Source organism: Dendrobates tinctorius, unplaced genomic scaffold (assembly GCF_039654945.1).
Source record: "Dendrobates tinctorius isolate UK_male_01 unplaced genomic scaffold, ASM3965494v1 ptg000039l, whole genome shotgun sequence".
Lineage (NCBI taxonomy): Eukaryota > Metazoa > Chordata > Amphibia > Anura > Dendrobatidae > Dendrobates > Dendrobates tinctorius.
Window position 1 is genome coordinate 27,366,044 of NW_027361707.1, and position 16,887 is coordinate 27,382,930.

The window sequence follows — 16,887 nt, forward strand, 5'->3', positions numbered from 1 at the left end:
CGAGTCAGGAGACCCACAGCCGGTCTAAGTAATAAAGGGTGTCATTCGTCTCACATTGATACCACAAGGTCCTTTGTGTTTTACACAAACCTGCAGGAAAGGAGAGTTATTTTTTTAAATTTTTTTGCCAAGATCACAAAAAAAAAGTCAGCCAGTGTGCAGAAATAAGAAAAACACAACATGTATATCCACAATAGCTTTGAATAATGTTTTTACGACCTTGGAAAAACCCCTATAAAGTAAAAAAAAACTAATTTGCTCAAAAATACCATAAAAAAAAAAAAAGTAAATAAAAGAAATAAAGAAAAATTTCAAATCATGGGCTATAGCTAATTTAGTGACAAAAATGCATAATTGGTTGAGAAACTGTAAATATTACATTTCTATATTTCTTTGCCGTTGATTTTATTTTTATCATTTTCCAATTTTTCTTTTTTGAATTATATATATTATTACTATAATAATAATGTAAAACAATACATACAATGTCCTGCCAAACACTGCAGAAGAGCTCTTTTTTGGGGCCAAATATGTGAGTTTAAAGGGACTGTCCAGCCAAACGGCAATGCAAGTCAGTATGAAAGGATGAATAACTAATTTATATGGTAGCTCTCAAATCTTCCTTCTTAGCTCAGCTCCATTAGGGCAGAACTGTGATACGCGACTACAGCTTAGATACATGACTACACGCTTCCTGTCTCCTCATTAGGCGACATACTGCCCTCTCTCTCCTACACACACACATATTATACACTAGCTGAAGAGCCCGGCGTTGCTTGGGCATAGTAACTAACTGCCATTCCGCTCTCCCTCCAAAGCCCAGCTCCCCACCCGCCGTCCCGCATTCTCCCTCAGCAGCCCCACTCTCCATCCACTGTCCCGCTCTCTCCCTCCCCAGTCTCTGTCTCCACTGGCCATCCTGCTCTCTCCCTCCGCAATCCCTGTCTCTACTGGCCGTCCCGCTCTCTCCCTCAGCATCCCGCTTTCGATCCGCAGCTTCGCCGTCTCCCCCTGCAGCCCCGCTCTCCATCCACAGTCATGCTCTCACCTTTCGCAGCCCCACTCTCCAATCGCCGTCCTGCATTCTCCCTCAGCAGCCACTGTCTTCACTGGCCATCCCACGCTCTCCCTCCACAGCCCCGCTCTCCACTGGCCTTCCCACTCTCTCCCTCCACAGCTCCACTCTACACCTGCGTCCCGCTCTCTCCCTCCACAGCCCTGCGCTCTCCATGTGCCATACCGCTCTCTCCCACCACAGCCCTGCTCTCCATGCGCCGTCCCGCTCTATCCCTCTGCAGCCCTGCACTTCACTCGTGTCCCGCTCTCTCCCTCGCAGATCCGCTCTCCACCCGCATCCCGCACTTTCCCCCTGAAACCCCGCTCTCCAGCAGCCAGTGGGCGGGGCTATGTTGAGTGGGCGTGGCTTGATACATACACACATATATACACTCAGCTCTATATATAGATTTGTATAAACACATTTTATAATGACCTTTGACCTAATGTGATGATGTGTAAGGCTATGTACACACGGTGCACTTTTTTTTCCCAGTACGAATTAAGTGCAAAAAATACACCGCATTTTACAGTACCAGCAAAGTGAATGAGATCTCTGGAAATCTCATGCACATGTTGCTTATTTTTTCCTTGCACATTTGCAGCAAATTCAAATCTGCAGCGTATTTCACATATACTATTGAGTGGGGAAAAATAGGTAGCAAAAAACGTGCACATTTTCTGCTGCAAACCCTGAATGTGTGCACATAGCCTGAGTGTACTGCTATACTTACCGCTTGCAGTCTTCTCCAGTTTCCAGTGTGACTCCAATCCCACGTGAGCGCTCCTTTTTTTTGCCGACTCGCACAGTGACCGCTGTGTAGGTTGGAGCGACTCCCTTTACTGTAAAACTGTGAAGCCTCAGAACAAGGCTCCATAAACTTACAGAGAAAACGATATCAGTCTCACACATAAATCCCTGTGTGAGTAAGTCACATGGGCAAGAAGAGCATCGGAGCACCGCTGGAAACTGGGAGCGGCAGCGATCGGCAACTACATTATTACGCTTACACATAATTACATAGGTAATTAATAAAGTTTATGAAATACAATTTTGGGGGGAATTTATTCATTAAACACTTTATATTAAATTATTACACTACTAAAAAGTAACTTAAAAAGAAACAAAGTAATAGTGTTGACATATTAAGAAAATGTGCAAAAAAAAAAGTTACACAACAAAACATACTCTGTCCCATAAATAAGAGGATCCTGGCATTCGGTATATATATATATATATATATATATATATATATATATATATATATATATATATTTTTACTATTTTGCACAGGAAAAAAATGTAATTCCGCAATTCCTGCCTTTACCTTCAGCTTCATCCAGATTAATCTTATGCTGCTTCTTTTTGCCCATCCTCATAACAGCTTCATCTTTTCTCTGTTGTCGGACATCTCTGCTGCTTCCTTTGCCGTATTCGCCCTTCAGTCGGATGGATGAGGATTTCACCAGTGGCTGGTCTTCTCCCTTGACCAATATCATGATTGTGAGTATCCCAATCTCCTCTAATTTCACAGATACTAAAACCTTATGACATACGCTACAATTCAGTCCTCTGTGGTGTCCTATGCTGAGGACGTCTACTAACGAGCAAATATCTAGAACCCAATGCCATAAGAGCACCAAGACCAACATCGCGACCTGACTTGCCATAGATACAGTCCAATGCAGCTGGTTTGGGGTGACAAAAGAAAAAAAAAAAGAACGAACCTTACCCAGGTTGGCCTCATTTTAATGAGTGGTAACAATCTAAGTAGCCATCACCACTCCATAGGTGATCCTTGGTAGACTAGGCCAAAGATCACAGAAATGGAGAAAAAGGTCTTGTTGCTGGCTGGCATCACTGTATCAGATAGGAAGTAGTGCTATCAAAAAACACCTAAAGGGGGTTTTGTTTTAATTTTTCTCATAAGTACACTCAAGCATACCATACGAGGTCGCCATCAGGCATTATTGCCCTGACTGGCGTATAGGGCCCGATCAGCAGAGGGGGCCCGCATCGGGCCCCGTCACCTCTACCCATCGGACCGCACTGCCCCGTCCCCAGCGGCAGGATTCTGCTGGTCAAGTAACTGAACCTGCGTCCAGGGCGCAGGTTCAGTTACTCTATTGCAGTGCGGGCCCGCAAGGCAATAGTTAAAGCTGCCAGCCAATCGGAGGCTGGCAGCTGACGTCAGCGCGCACGTCGCCAGCGTCTGAGTGCCGGCGAGTGCGCAGGCTGGGGTGCAGATCGCTCGCCGCTGGAGCGCTGCAAGGGGAGAGGAAAGGTTTTTTTTTTTTTCTTCATTGTACTGAAAACAGCAAGCCGGGCAGGACTGGAGACAGACGGGGCAGGACTGGAGACAGACGGGGCAGGACTGGAGACAGACGGGGCAGGACAAAATAAGTAATGTGTTCTGCAAGCTGTGCTCTAGATAACTGTTATTTCCTGCAGAGACGAGCCCTGGCTGGAAGAAGTGATGGCGATCTGTGCTGGATGAAAGATGAAAAGCAAGGATGAATGACTTCACCTAGAGATGTTAGTGTGTTTCCTATATACACTGTATAATATATACCGAGGTCCTGTGTATAATGTCACCAGTGATCACTGTATTACCTGTACATTATACACACAGCTCCTGTGTATAATGTCATTGATCACTGTATTACCTGTACACAGACACTGCATACTAAGTACAGATCTCCTGTGAATAATGGCACTTATGGTGATAGTAGTTTTTTTTTTTTATTACTGATCAGTATTGTAGTATTCAGTCACTATGTGGTGGTAATATGGGGTCTGGACATGGTGCGGTGGTATTTGTCCCTTTTATGTGATATTATTGGTCATTTAAAAAATTGAAAAATAAATAAAAATATACCTAAATTGCATTGCATATGTTAACAAATATTTAATAGGTTAGCATAGAGTAGAGCTCGGCCAAAAGTGTCTACAGTGTTGTGATGGCGGCTTAAAAAATCTTTTGGCCAAAACAAAAGCTGCTGGCTATATGAGTGATCTGGTGATGGGAACTGTTAATGTGTGACTGGTGAGTAGTAGAGTTTTTCCAAGAGATGGCGTGGGGACTGTGGACAGTTTGAGGGGTGGAGCCTGGGCGGAGTCTCAAGGGGGCCTCAGAAATTTTGACAGTGGCAGCACTGATACTATAAAGGCAAATTATGTAGCAACTAAGGGCTCTTTGGGGAAAGTAAATCCAGCCTTGGATGGTTCTTTCTCCTTTGCCATTTGTTGTAGGACATCCATCTTTAGAGGATCTTCAGTGTAAGGGGGTTGGAAATGAACTAGAGATGATCAAGTCTATTTGTGGTGCCCTAGTCCAGTGTCGTGGCTAGTCCTCTATGGTTTTTATTTCTGGGTGATTCCGATTCTTATCACCGAGATGAACATCAATGTCTTGTATGCCCCATAGGCGCCTATTGTATGCCAGGCTCTGAAGAGAAGAGCAGCTGCTGCGAGAGACCAAAACACTGAACAAGGGCAGCGTTAGAGTCTAAAATTGACCCAAGGGTCATGAGTAGTGGTGAGTGAAAATGTTCAGACGTGATTAGAGGAAGACACCAGGAAAATGGAAACCTTCATGACTAGTGATGAGCGAACATGCTCGGGGATAAGGTGTTATCCGAGCATGTTCATGTGCTAACCAAGTGTCTTCGGCATGCTCGAAACATATGTTTGAGTCCCCGCGATTGCATGTCTCGTGGCTGTTCAACAGCCGCAACAGACGCAGGTACTACCGGTTTCTCAGACAATGCCTACAAGTGTCGAACCGTCACACGAGGACTCGAACATATTTTTCGAGCTTGACGAAGACTCTCTGTTAGCACATGAACATGCTCGAATAACGCCTTATCCAAGCATGCTCACTCACCACTAGTCATGAAGGTTTCCATTTTCCTGGTGTCTTCCTCTAATCACATCTAAAGCGGCTTTAAAATTTTGCTGGTTTTTCAAGAAAAGACCAGGGAAAAACACGGTGATCAGCAGCCTTGGTTTGTAACCCATCTGAACCCTCACATCGCGCTCCCTTCTGGCAAGTCGCAAAATTTTAGAATTTAATTTTCCATTCTACTGCAAAATGCAATAAAAAAGTAAAAATAAATAAAAAAAAAAAACCCACACATTTGCAAAATGAAAACTAGCAAAAATGGAAATCCCTTAAGAATCATAAACTTAATATTGAGATCAATCATGTAATTTACCATGGAATTATTACTCCTGGAGTTTGTCAGCGCGGGAGTCGATTTCATCGTTGGGCTCTTGGATTTGTCTGCAATGGAATAACGATACAATCCGAGACTTTAACTAAAACATAATTCAGCTCCGTAAAACATAAAGAGACTATTCACAGCAGAGGCCAAAAAGTGCGGAGATCATAAAATGACACAGAGGTGTGGAAATGTGGTTTTAGTGCATCGGATTTTCACAAAAAAATTATTCTTGCAACAGTCTCCAGAATAGGAGAAAACCAAACACAGCAGCCAATTTATAGAAATATTATGTTAAGCATTTGACAAAAAAATAAAAGAAAAATGTTAGAAATGAGTCGACTTTGCCTCGTTAGTGCCAAAAAAAAAAAAAGGAAAAAAAAATAATATTATATATATCAGCATGTAGCATTTACGATATATAGAAAATTACTAAGGACTCACCCTTAGTCCTGGAGCTCTCCCTCTCGTCCAACACAACCCTCTGCCCATCCAAGGTAGAAATAGGGACGCCTAAATCTAAGGGTTCCTGTTCTCCGCTCTGCAAACAGTGCAATCAATACATTATTTTGGTTTTAATATTTTTCTGGGTTGTGTGTGGGGGGGAATGGTGGGGCTACATTTATTTACAAAACTATAAAATATTTAAAGAAAAGGCATATTTTTTTCCAATAAATCAAAAGTAGAGTTTAAAATAAGAAACTTTTGTAATATATCTTATTAGTGAAATCCACTTCTTTCTCCTCCTGCACTGATCTTTCATTCTCAATTCATGGGTAAAATGTGTCGTTAGTGAATATAAACCCATTTCCCATTACAGAGTTAGGAGATGACAGTTGGTGCTCATAACATTCTACGGAGAACTGTAGCAACGGTTTCAGGAGAACTTGCAGCAGAATGTCTTGTGTTGCCTCTAGTTCATCCCTCCTCCATAGAATTCTAGAAGCACCAACTGTCATCTCCTACCTCAGTTAATGGAGAAATCTGTCTTCGCCAAAAACAGATTTTACCCCTGAATTGAGAACGAGTAATCAGTCCAGGAGGAGAACGAAGCAGCTGTCTGATATATTATTAAATAAAAATTAAAAACATGGTTAGTCTTTAATCTGAAAAACTGAATTTATGAATACAACTGCGACTTTAATAAAAATGAAGAAGAAAAATCTATGAATGGCTATAAAAGAAAAGTTAAAGTCGGAGCATAATATAATAGGAATGTTCTCAACAAAATGTTTTTAGACAATTATTCCGGTGCCCCTCATCTCTTTATCGGAGAGCGAGCAGTGCTGATAAGGTCACATCTGCAGATTGCTTAGTGGGATGTGTGCACCATTGGCGGGCATTGTGCACCTGTCCTATTCTAGTCAATGCCCGGTGTTGGAGGGAGGACAACCAGAGCAGAGTGCTATGTGACAAGTGGAGCCTCAAAAAGACACTTTGCCCTATCCAGGGTATTTAAATAATAGGGTTAAGGTAGTAAACCGTCACCTGACTAGGGTCCAAGTATCCCAACAAGTAAGGTGATATTCCAGTGAGATCAGGTTATCATCCGGATAGGTGATAACTAGTAGATCAGTGGGGGCCCAACCTCCGCGATGTCCATCAATCACCAGAACCCTATTCTCTATGGGACTGATGGAGATCGTGTAGCAGTGGACATGTTTGACAACCACTTAATGCAAACAAGGAACAAAAGTCCTTCGTTTCAGGATTTTGTGAGTGTCCAACAGCCGAGACCCCCATCGATCCCCTAGTTGGCAGTATTTCTCAGAATAGGTCGTAATTGGAACCACTACCCCCAATTTAATCCAACCCCATCCTTAAAAAAATTATAAAAAAATATAAAATACATAAAAATATATAAAACCATCATAGATAGCATCATAAAATCATATATACAACTTTAATACAAATTATTCAAATGGCGCACTTACGAGCCTCGCCACCAGCTCGCCAAGATTCAGCCCGTATTTCGCGACAACCGGACGCAGGACCTCCGTCACAGGCTTCGTTGGTTTGGCTTTCAGTCCAACCGACCTGTTAATTGGTACAAGGTCCAATCTAAATAGACAGAAGAAAATGTTACCTATTATTAATCCATATATTGTTCCATTCCTTGGACATTAATCCTTCAACACCTCATAGATTAGTTTTGCTTTTGGGCGAAATTTAATTTTTTTTTTTTTTTACTAATCATATCCAGTTGCACAAATAAGTCCAAAAATAGTTACATGGAAAATTAAAAGATTTTCTGAAAAAAAAAAAGGGATATTAAATTTTATTTTATTCGTTTAATTATGCGTTACTGTTGCCTACTTAATCCTATCCTCGCAGCAGGCTGTGAATGATACATTGTAGACACAATCCCCGGGGGAGAGTGCTAGTCTGGAAGCTGAAGACCACAGATCCGCACAATCTTGAGTGCACATTTATTATAAAAACGGTCAAAAGAAATTGTTGCTGCCAGGAGGGTCTGAGTGGAAAAACTTTTCCGCAGCCCAGATTTACATTTACTAGATTCATTTTGTTTCTCTTACCGAAATAAAGTCCGTTTTTCTATTCTTAGATCCCGGGACTCCAGAATGCTGCTGTCTTGGCTCAGGACGAGAGGCTTCATTATAAGCGGAGACAAAATAAACAGAAACATACAATAAATTACACACTGAGAAGGGCCGGTGGGCACAAATCACAGGCTGCAGGGTGGTGCTCGTGTAACAAGGCACAAAGACAATTAACCCCTTCCCTGCTGTATGACTTAAAGCTAACACACATGTATCGGCTCCAAGTTGCACAGGGCAGAGGACTCCGGAAATGACTGGATGGAGGGCTACCGGGAAATGACATGCCAAAAGGTCACTCCATAGAGGAAGAGAGCAGCAGCATGACTTCTACTAGATGAGCGGCGTGTCTAGCTGCTGCTTTCTTCCTCTGAAGTAACCTTTTTGAATTTCATTTCCCAGGTCCTGCATGGCCTTTAAGTCTCCATACACCAGTCTCCTTAATGGGAAGCAATCATCATAAAATGACTTGTTTAAAACAGATATCTGTGTCAAATCATGTATTTTATTTTTAACATTGTCGGGTGTGTATATATATATATATATATATATATATATATATATATATATATATATATATATATATACATATACACACACACACACACACATACATATACATATACACACACACATATACACAGACATACACATACATACAATACAGACCAAAAGTTTGGACACACCTTCCCATTCAAAGAGTTTTCCTTATTTTCATATGAAAATTGTAGATTCACTCTGAAGGCATCAAAACTATGAATTACCACATGTGGAATTATATAATTAACAAAAAAGTGTGAAACAACTGAAAATATGTCCTATATTCTATGTTCTTCAAAGTAGCCACCTTTTGCTTTGATTACTGCTGTGCACACTCTTGGCATTCTCACCAAGATGCTAAGCATCTCTGGGAACTCCTTCAAGACTGTTGACTACAAAAGGTAAGTCCGGTGACTACATCTTGAAGCTCATCAAGAGGATGCCAAGAGTGTGCAAAGCAGTAATCAAAGCAAAGAGGGGCTACTTTGAAGAACCTAGAATATAAGACATATTTTCATTTGTTTCACACTTTTTTGCTAATTATATAATTCCACATGTGTTAATTCATAGTTTTGATGCCTTCAGATTGAATGTACAATTTTGATAGTCATGAAAATAAAGAAAACTCTTTGAATGAGAAGGTGTGTCCAAACTTTTGGTCTGTACTGTATATATACCGTATATATTTTTTTACAATCTGTATGAAAAAAACAAATAAAAATATTTGCAGTTTTCACATTACCCACTGGGGCTTTTTAAGACTAACTTGCTGCTTCAAGAAACAACACATGAACATTAGACACAATGGTCGCACCTCAACCCTAGCTTTTGTATTGAAGCATCTAATGAGTGTGAGCAAAGGTCATTGGGAAAGTAGGGGGGGGGAGCAGGGTCAATTGTAGCATTGCCTATTGTGACTGGTGTTATGTTAACAGATGTGTATAGAGGTGTTACAGTAATCGTAACCCTGCCTCTGAAGATAAGGAGCCTGTTGACAATTCTTCCTGGCAGTATGGTTCTAAAAAATCCTCAGTGGCCAGTGTGAGAAGTGTATTTGATAGTTTTTTGGAGAGGTTCTCTATGGAGTAAGTCTCACATCACGGTTTGAGTTTACATTTAGCAGATTGCCAAATTATAAGAATTCTACTATAATAACAGTAAGTTATTAAAGGGGTTCTCTTATCTCATTAAAAGAGTAAACAAGAATCAATTTTTGCAATTTAACTCTTATTGAAAAAAAAAAAAAATTTCTGTTCTGAAGAACAGAGGGATATTTAATTCAATAGTGTACTACTCAGGTTACCGGCCACCTCTGCAGACTCCGAGGTGGTCAGTTTCCTAGGTGAGCGCTTGCAAGATCAGTGCCCTTGTGCTCCTCCACTGCAAGCAGGAAGCCGAGAGATAAAGGAGCGGTGTCCGCCTTGAAGATAGGAACAAGAGACAATCCCTTTAATATCCCCCTTATTCTGCTGAAATTACTCTTGATGAAGTATAATACCTTGTTGCCTCCGACTAAGAACAGGTCCACTGCTGCGATGCTAAAGCCGTGCTTCTCGCAGAGGCTGCTTAAGATTTCTTTAATGGAATAGCCACTTTTCACGGCCATGGCACAGGATGAGCCGTCAGGCAGGGTAATATAACAGTGCCGGGGGGATTTCTCAGAAGAAACTCTTGACGATTCAAACTGTGGAAGGGGGAAAAAAGTGACAGGTAATAAAGGAGCAGCCTGCAGAACCGAGGATTCAGACAACGCTCCTCGATTACCATCTCAAGAGAGGTTACCTGTACCGGTGCACTAAAATCGAAAAGAATAGGCATCAAAAATATTCTGTATGGCTCATAACTGAGAGAAAGAATAAAATTGAAAACGATCACCATGATGGAGGCGCCGAGACTCTGATTTAAGTGATGTGTTACTTGCTGGGCTGTGCGTTGTTTCAATAAAAGTCAGTGTTTAATCAGAAGTAGATGATCACTGCTGGACTAGATGTCTCCTGGTCAAATCCAATGTGTAATCCCGCCCCCACCACTGATAGGAAGGGCTGCCAATCAGTGATGTGGGCGGGGTTACACAAAGCTCAGCATTCCGAGCTCTGCTAGATCTGCAGCAGAGAAAACCGTGATTGTATCAAAATGAAAGCATGCAGCCCAGTAAGTAACACATCACTGGAATCAGGATCACAGCCCCTAAACCATTTTGCATTCAGATTACATAACAAAAATCTGACCACAGATTCCCTTTAAATAGTTCTAAAAAATAATGAAACAAAAAAAAAAAAAATTAATAGCAGGCGGCTGCCAGTGACTAGAATTGGTGCGAACCGATTTGTGAGACACTTTTTTTTTTTTTTTTTTTTTTTAACACAGCATAAGGTTTATACATTTTATTAGCATACATAAAAATGTCCAAAATTAGATTACAACATACACAAATAATTAGTCTTGTAATCCACTAAAGGCCACTTAATATTCATCAGAATGCAGCCAGAACGGATGGAAAGGACGGATTCAAGTCCAAGTTCTTTCAGCATTAAAACCAGCCAGCTATGTAAAGTTTACAATCCCCCTGAGGGGACATGCCCACCAGTCGTTTGCTAACATGCGCGTAGTCAGTAAGGCAAGGTTACAAAGCCAGAGCCCCATGTCAAGACGGACGATAAGAATTTGTCTTGTAAAACAATTACAACTTTCATGTGATCCTCACCTCGAGCACATTGCCATTACTGCCACAATTAATCATCTCAAGACTCGCAGAAGAGGATACAGAACCTTGCGACTCTCGCCTCCCGCAGGGAGCCCCGTTGATAATGGAGGATTCTGGCAGGAAAAAGGTTCATGAAAAAAAAAAAAAAATATGAGTGGAAAGGTAAAAAAGAAAAGCTTCCTCCTGCCTGTCCAGAGCTAAAGAACAGTTCTGCAGAAGACATATGCGGGACTCCATCCGAACTAAGCAAGTAGGCTTGGCAGAGTTTCATGTTTACACTTTTTTTTTTTATAACCAATTATTATTATTAATAATAATAATAATATAAAAAAATATATCCAATTAGAAATGTAGTACATTTCTTCTGATTTGCCATTTCCGTTACCCCATGTGCAGGGCATTACAGCTGCTTAGGTATCCGTGGTTACGACCACTCATACAGTGATTAGTTAGTTGTTATTGGATGTAACCATGGCAAGCTAAGCTACTGCAATGCCCTGCACATGGGGTAAGTGACATTGCAAATCAGAAGGACTACACTACATTTCTAATTGAAGATATTTACTACTACTATTATTATTATTACTACACCTACTACATATTGGGATAGGATCTTGGAGATGGGAATACCCCTTTTATATTGGATTCATACTTTCGGTTCTTTTCAACAGCAACATGAATATAAGCAGCAAGAGAAAGGCTCTGTCTCTACTGAGTAGCACAAAAGTATTTTATAGGCATGCTCTAGTAGTCTGGGCTAATGTTTTTGGAAGGGGTGACTGGGTGTGATATCACCTATTTTGAATCCTCTGAACTGCTGAATAAAAAAAAAAAAAAAAAAAATTTAATATAAAAACCCAGATTTAAACAGAAGTCACCATTAGAAAATTATCTATTGTTTAAACCAGTTTTTTTTTTTTTGCTATATGTACGGTAATTTTTTAAAAGGTTTGTCATGTCAATTTATTTATTATTTTCATATTGTACACTTTATTTAAAAAAATAAATAACTAAAAATTGGTACTACAAAAAGCAAATTTCATATTGCCATTGGAGCTTTTTTTATACCCATACCTCCTTAGCGGTTTTGCTAAAAATTCTTCCTGAAAAGGACAAGATTACAATGGACAGGCAACACCTTTACACATAGCCGAAAACAGCAAGTGATGTCACAGCTGACCCTACACCCTTCCATTTACAATGACCTGTGCACCCGCTCCTTAGATGCTTCAATGATAGGGTCAGAGTCCTTGTGTTCCCTGTGCTGATGATCCTGTAACTTGCCTCTAAGTAGGTTATTTTCTGGTGTTATTCTGCCTTTTTACCAGATTCCCAGATCTGAACAGTAATGTACTCAAAAAATCCAATGGCCAGCCATGGAATATACAAATTTATGAAAAACTCACAAGACAAGCTCATTGCGTTTTTAGCTCTCTCTTCATGTTAAGGTTACTTAACCAGGCAGCTCTATCTTCCCCTCTCCCAGCAGTAAATCCAAGCACAATCTCATAAATTAACCAGGAGCTGTATTACAGTAAGCCGGTCGGGACTAATTGACTATGTACATATGGCCCCTCCTGACTCAATACAGCAGAAGAGTGTGGAGAAAAGGATCAGGCACTTTGATTTCAATATGTCCGATCGTTTTGTTCCCAAGGGAGATAAGTCGCTGCCCTCTCCTAATCCTGAACACATGCTAGCCACATTGAGCATTACGGTACTTTTTTCGGCAGGTCACAGCAGTATTATATAGTTACCGTTTGGGATCTCTCCATTCTCTCTCTTCTTCTGAGACTTCCCTATGCTTTTACTCCTTGACCAAGAAAAGAACGTGCCTTTCTTCCTCTTCTCATTCTCATCCTCCCCTCCGGACTCCTCGTTTAGAGATCTTCCGGACTTGGTTTTCTTGCTGGGCTGCTGAATAAGTACAGGAAAGACCGGTCAGGCCAAATACTTCAGCAACAAAAGCATTGGCTTCAAGGGATGATACTCTTATCTTCTCGCTGCGGTGGGTGGCCACGCTGACATTCTGCTTATCTCGTGGCACGACAACACAAAGCACTGGAGACCATTTATACATCTCATCCCTCGCTATCTGGAGATTGACGCTCGCCAGACATGACACCAGTCCAGACATTCCAGAACACTCACATAGACAAGCGGACGTCTCCACTTATAGTCAGTCCTGGAGATATCTGCAGCGTCCAATATCATTCCTACACAAACATGCAAATTGTGACAGTGAGCTGCTAACAACAAGAGGGGTCGTGGTTGGACTACTTGGCACAAGGCAGCTAGTCTGAGCGCTGATAATGTCCTAGTGATAAAACCTTCATTGTAAGTAAACAGCACACAGCTTGATAAGTGACTCATGGCTGAATTCAGTGTTTTAACCACTACTTCATGTTTTCCTCAGATTACATAGCAAAGCCTGCTGACAGATTCCCCTTAAAAAAAAAAAAAAAATACAAAAAATGGATACCTTCTTAGGTGTAGAGATATTTGAGCGATCAGAGCCAACGCTATGTTTTGAGGTGGGACTACTTGGTATCTCTTGGGGATCTGGTAGAGATCTCCCCTCCACTTCTGCAAGCATGCATTCCTGGTACAGGTGAGACTTAAGGAACCGAGTGTAGCTGTCAAATTTCATAAGATTAAAAATCTAAAAACAAAAACAAAACCTATTTAGTGTTTTTAACCAATTCCACAGACCAATAAATATATAAAAACATTATATAAAATATTTGTTTTGCTCTCATGATGAAAGGCAATGGAATTTTAACAACAGGTCCATACTCTAAAGGCCCTTTTACATTTAGCGATGCACCAGCGATCCGACCAGCGATACGACCCGGTCAGGATCGCTGGTGCATCGCTAAATGATCGCTAGTGAGCTTTCACACAGAAAGATCTCACAGCGATGCAGCAGCGACGCAGCGGACGATACTTACCTTTCACACTCAGGGATCCTGACGTCCTCCCGCCCGCGTCCAGCGTCGCTCGTCTCACACAGCAGGAAGCTGACGACGAGAAATGGAGCCGCCCAATCTCGCGCGATCAGCGATGGACAGCGGGGGAGCCGGTGGGAGGTAAGTATCACACATAGCGATATCGCTAGCAATATCGCTGCTGCGTCACAAAATCAGTGACGTTTTAGCGATATTGCTAGCAATATCACTATGTGTAAAACCCCCTTAAGGCTGTGTGCCCACGTAGCGATTTTTAAGCGTTTTTTTGCCGCGAAAACGCTTAAAAATCGTGTACAGAACGCCCCCCATGCATTCCTATGGCATTCCGCACATGCTGTGCTAATGCTGCGCTTTTTTCCGCGGCGGAATCCCATCACGGAAAAAATCGCAGCATGCTCATTCTTTTGTGCGGAATCGCAAAGAATTGCCGTGATTCCGCACCCATAGGAATGCATGAGAACCGCTTACGGTACTTCCTGCATGTGGCTATGCCCACCATGCGGGAAGTTAAGCGTCTCATGTGCGGTTGGTACCCACGGTGTGGAGGAGAGGAGACTGTCCTCCAGGCCCTGGGTACCATACCCCTGTAAAAAAAAGAATAAAAAATAAAAAAATCGGGGTATATTTACCTTCGGGCGTCCCGCGCTGCATTCCCGGCCTCAGCGTTCCCAGTAATGCCTTGCGGCACGGTCCTGTGATGACGTGGTCTCGCGAGATCGCTATAGCAACGCGAGACTATGTTATCACAGGTCTCGCAAGGCATTACTGGGAACGCTGAGGCCCGGGAATGCAGCGCGGGACGCCCGAAGGTAAATATAACCCGATTTTTTTTTTTTTTCGCATTTTAACATTCTATCTTTCACTATTGAGGCCGCATAGGCAGCCTCAAAAGTAAAAACCTGGTCACACTTGTCAAACACTATGTTTGACGAGTGTGACCAACCTGTCAATCACTTTCCAAGCGATGCTTCAAATCGCTTGGAAAGTGCTTGAATACCGGACACGAAAATCGCGGCAAAATCGCGAACATAATCGCGGTGAAATCGCGCGGAAAAAAACACGCGATTTCTGGGAAGGAGTCCGGTTTTCAGTGTGCGTTTTAACACGCAACCTGGGCACATAGCCTAAAGAAGATAAAGAGAGCAATATATTAAGTTTATGCGCTTAGCGGTATCAATATAAAGCTATTGTGAAATCAGACGACAGATTTCATGGGCTTGAAAAAGAACACGAAAAAAAAAGTGTTACTGGAGGACGGGCATTAAAAAAAAATAATATAACAATGTACATAAGGCTACACAGCCAAATAGTGTAAACACTTTATACGCTACATTTGGTTTCTGCACAAAATCCACCGTGGGAAAGAGTTCAAGCAAAGTGCCTGAGATTTCATCCAATTTTTTTTTATTTTTTTTTTAATTTTAATGTCCATAAAAAGACAGGAAAACACAAATAAAAACACAGCAAACCTGCAATAAAGAGAGCAATTCTTTCTACGAGTGTCTGCACTAAAATAAAGCAAAGGAAAAAGTGCAGCGTTTTCGCACACAGGGACATGGTCTGATTATTTTATTTTCCGTCGTACCTGGAGCTGCTGTTCTTTGAACATATCAGGGTGCGGAGCGTTCAGGATGTCATCGGCCAGTTGAGCTTGGCTGTCAATGTTTACTGGGGTAGTTGCTTTGCTGCTTAAGAACTTATTAAATATCTCCCGGGCTCGATAGGACAGCTGTTCAGTAAAAAAAAAAATATATATATATATATACACATTTTAAAACACACACACACACACACACACACACACACACATATACACATACAGGAGTTGGACAAAATAATGGAAACACCTAACGTGTTGTTATCATAATCTTCGAACATGTGATAAACATGCAAACCGTGACATATGTTAATGTTTTGTAGTTGATTATTTGTGTTATGTGATAGGTAAATTAACTGTTTGTTTTGCAGAATTGTAAGAACATTGATGAGAACCTGATACCAATGGCAGACCTCTCGGATTTTCAAAGAGCCCAAATTGTTGGTGCTGGTATGGCAGGCGCTAGTGTAACAGAAAGTGCCCGAATGCTTGGCGTGTCAAGAGGTGCTGTCTCCAAAGTAATGACTGCGTTTGAAAGAGAAGGAAAAACGCCCGCAGCAAAGCACAGGTCCGGCCGAAAGTCGAAGTTGACGGAGAGAGACCGTCGGACTCTAAAGCGAATTGTGAGAGAGAATCGCAAGACCACGGCTCCGAAAATCACTGCAGAGCTCAATGAACACCTACAAAACCCAGTTTCCACGAAAAATGTTCGTCGGGAGCTGCACAAATCTGGATTCCACGGAAGAGCTGCAATTCGAAAACCGCTGCTCTCAATGACAAATGTTTCCAAGCGTTTAGAGTGGTGTAGAATCCTCCAGAATTGGTCCCTCGAGCAGTGGAAACATGATATTCTCAGACGAATCATCGTTTACCCTATTTCCGACCTCCGGCCGAGTGTACGTTTGGAGACAGCCGAAAGAAGCATTCCATCCAGACTGCCTTCTCCCAACCGTAAAACATGGTGGAGGTTCTGTGATGATCTGGGGTGCTATTTCGTGGAGATCCGCCGGGCCAATGATATCCCTTCATGGAAGAAGTAACGGCCGCGATTATTTAGGCATTTTGGGCGATCAAGTGCATCCTATGGTTCAAGCACTGTTCCCGGAGGGGAACGCCATCTTTCAGGATGATAATGCACCAATTCATACAGCTAGAACCGTTAAAGCATGGCACGAGGAACACTGTAATGAAGTTGAGCATCTCATCTGTCCCCACAATCCCCAAACCTCAACATTATTG

At 41.8% G+C, this 16,887-nt stretch overlaps 1 protein-coding gene across 1 annotated transcript in view; it reads right to left on the reverse strand.

Annotated features, from left to right (window-relative positions):
• The window catches only part of RGS12 (regulator of G protein signaling 12), a 190,883-nt gene that overhangs the window by 15,282 nt on the left and 158,714 nt on the right, over nucleotides 1–16,887 (reverse strand). The window contains exons 7-16 of the mRNA XM_073574567.1: nucleotides 15,637–15,780; nucleotides 13,565–13,744; nucleotides 12,840–12,999; nucleotides 11,083–11,195; nucleotides 9,877–10,062; nucleotides 7,818–7,891; nucleotides 7,215–7,341; nucleotides 5,725–5,821; nucleotides 5,275–5,342; nucleotides 2,385–2,541 (exon numbers count right to left, since the gene is read on the reverse strand). Of these exons, the coding sequence (XP_073430668.1) occupies nucleotides 2,385–2,541; nucleotides 5,275–5,342; nucleotides 5,725–5,821; nucleotides 7,215–7,341; nucleotides 7,818–7,891; nucleotides 9,877–10,062; nucleotides 11,083–11,195; nucleotides 12,840–12,999; nucleotides 13,565–13,744; nucleotides 15,637–15,780 (1,306 nt within the window). The remainder of the gene's footprint in view (nucleotides 1–2,384; nucleotides 2,542–5,274; nucleotides 5,343–5,724; nucleotides 5,822–7,214; nucleotides 7,342–7,817; nucleotides 7,892–9,876; nucleotides 10,063–11,082; nucleotides 11,196–12,839; nucleotides 13,000–13,564; nucleotides 13,745–15,636; nucleotides 15,781–16,887) is intronic.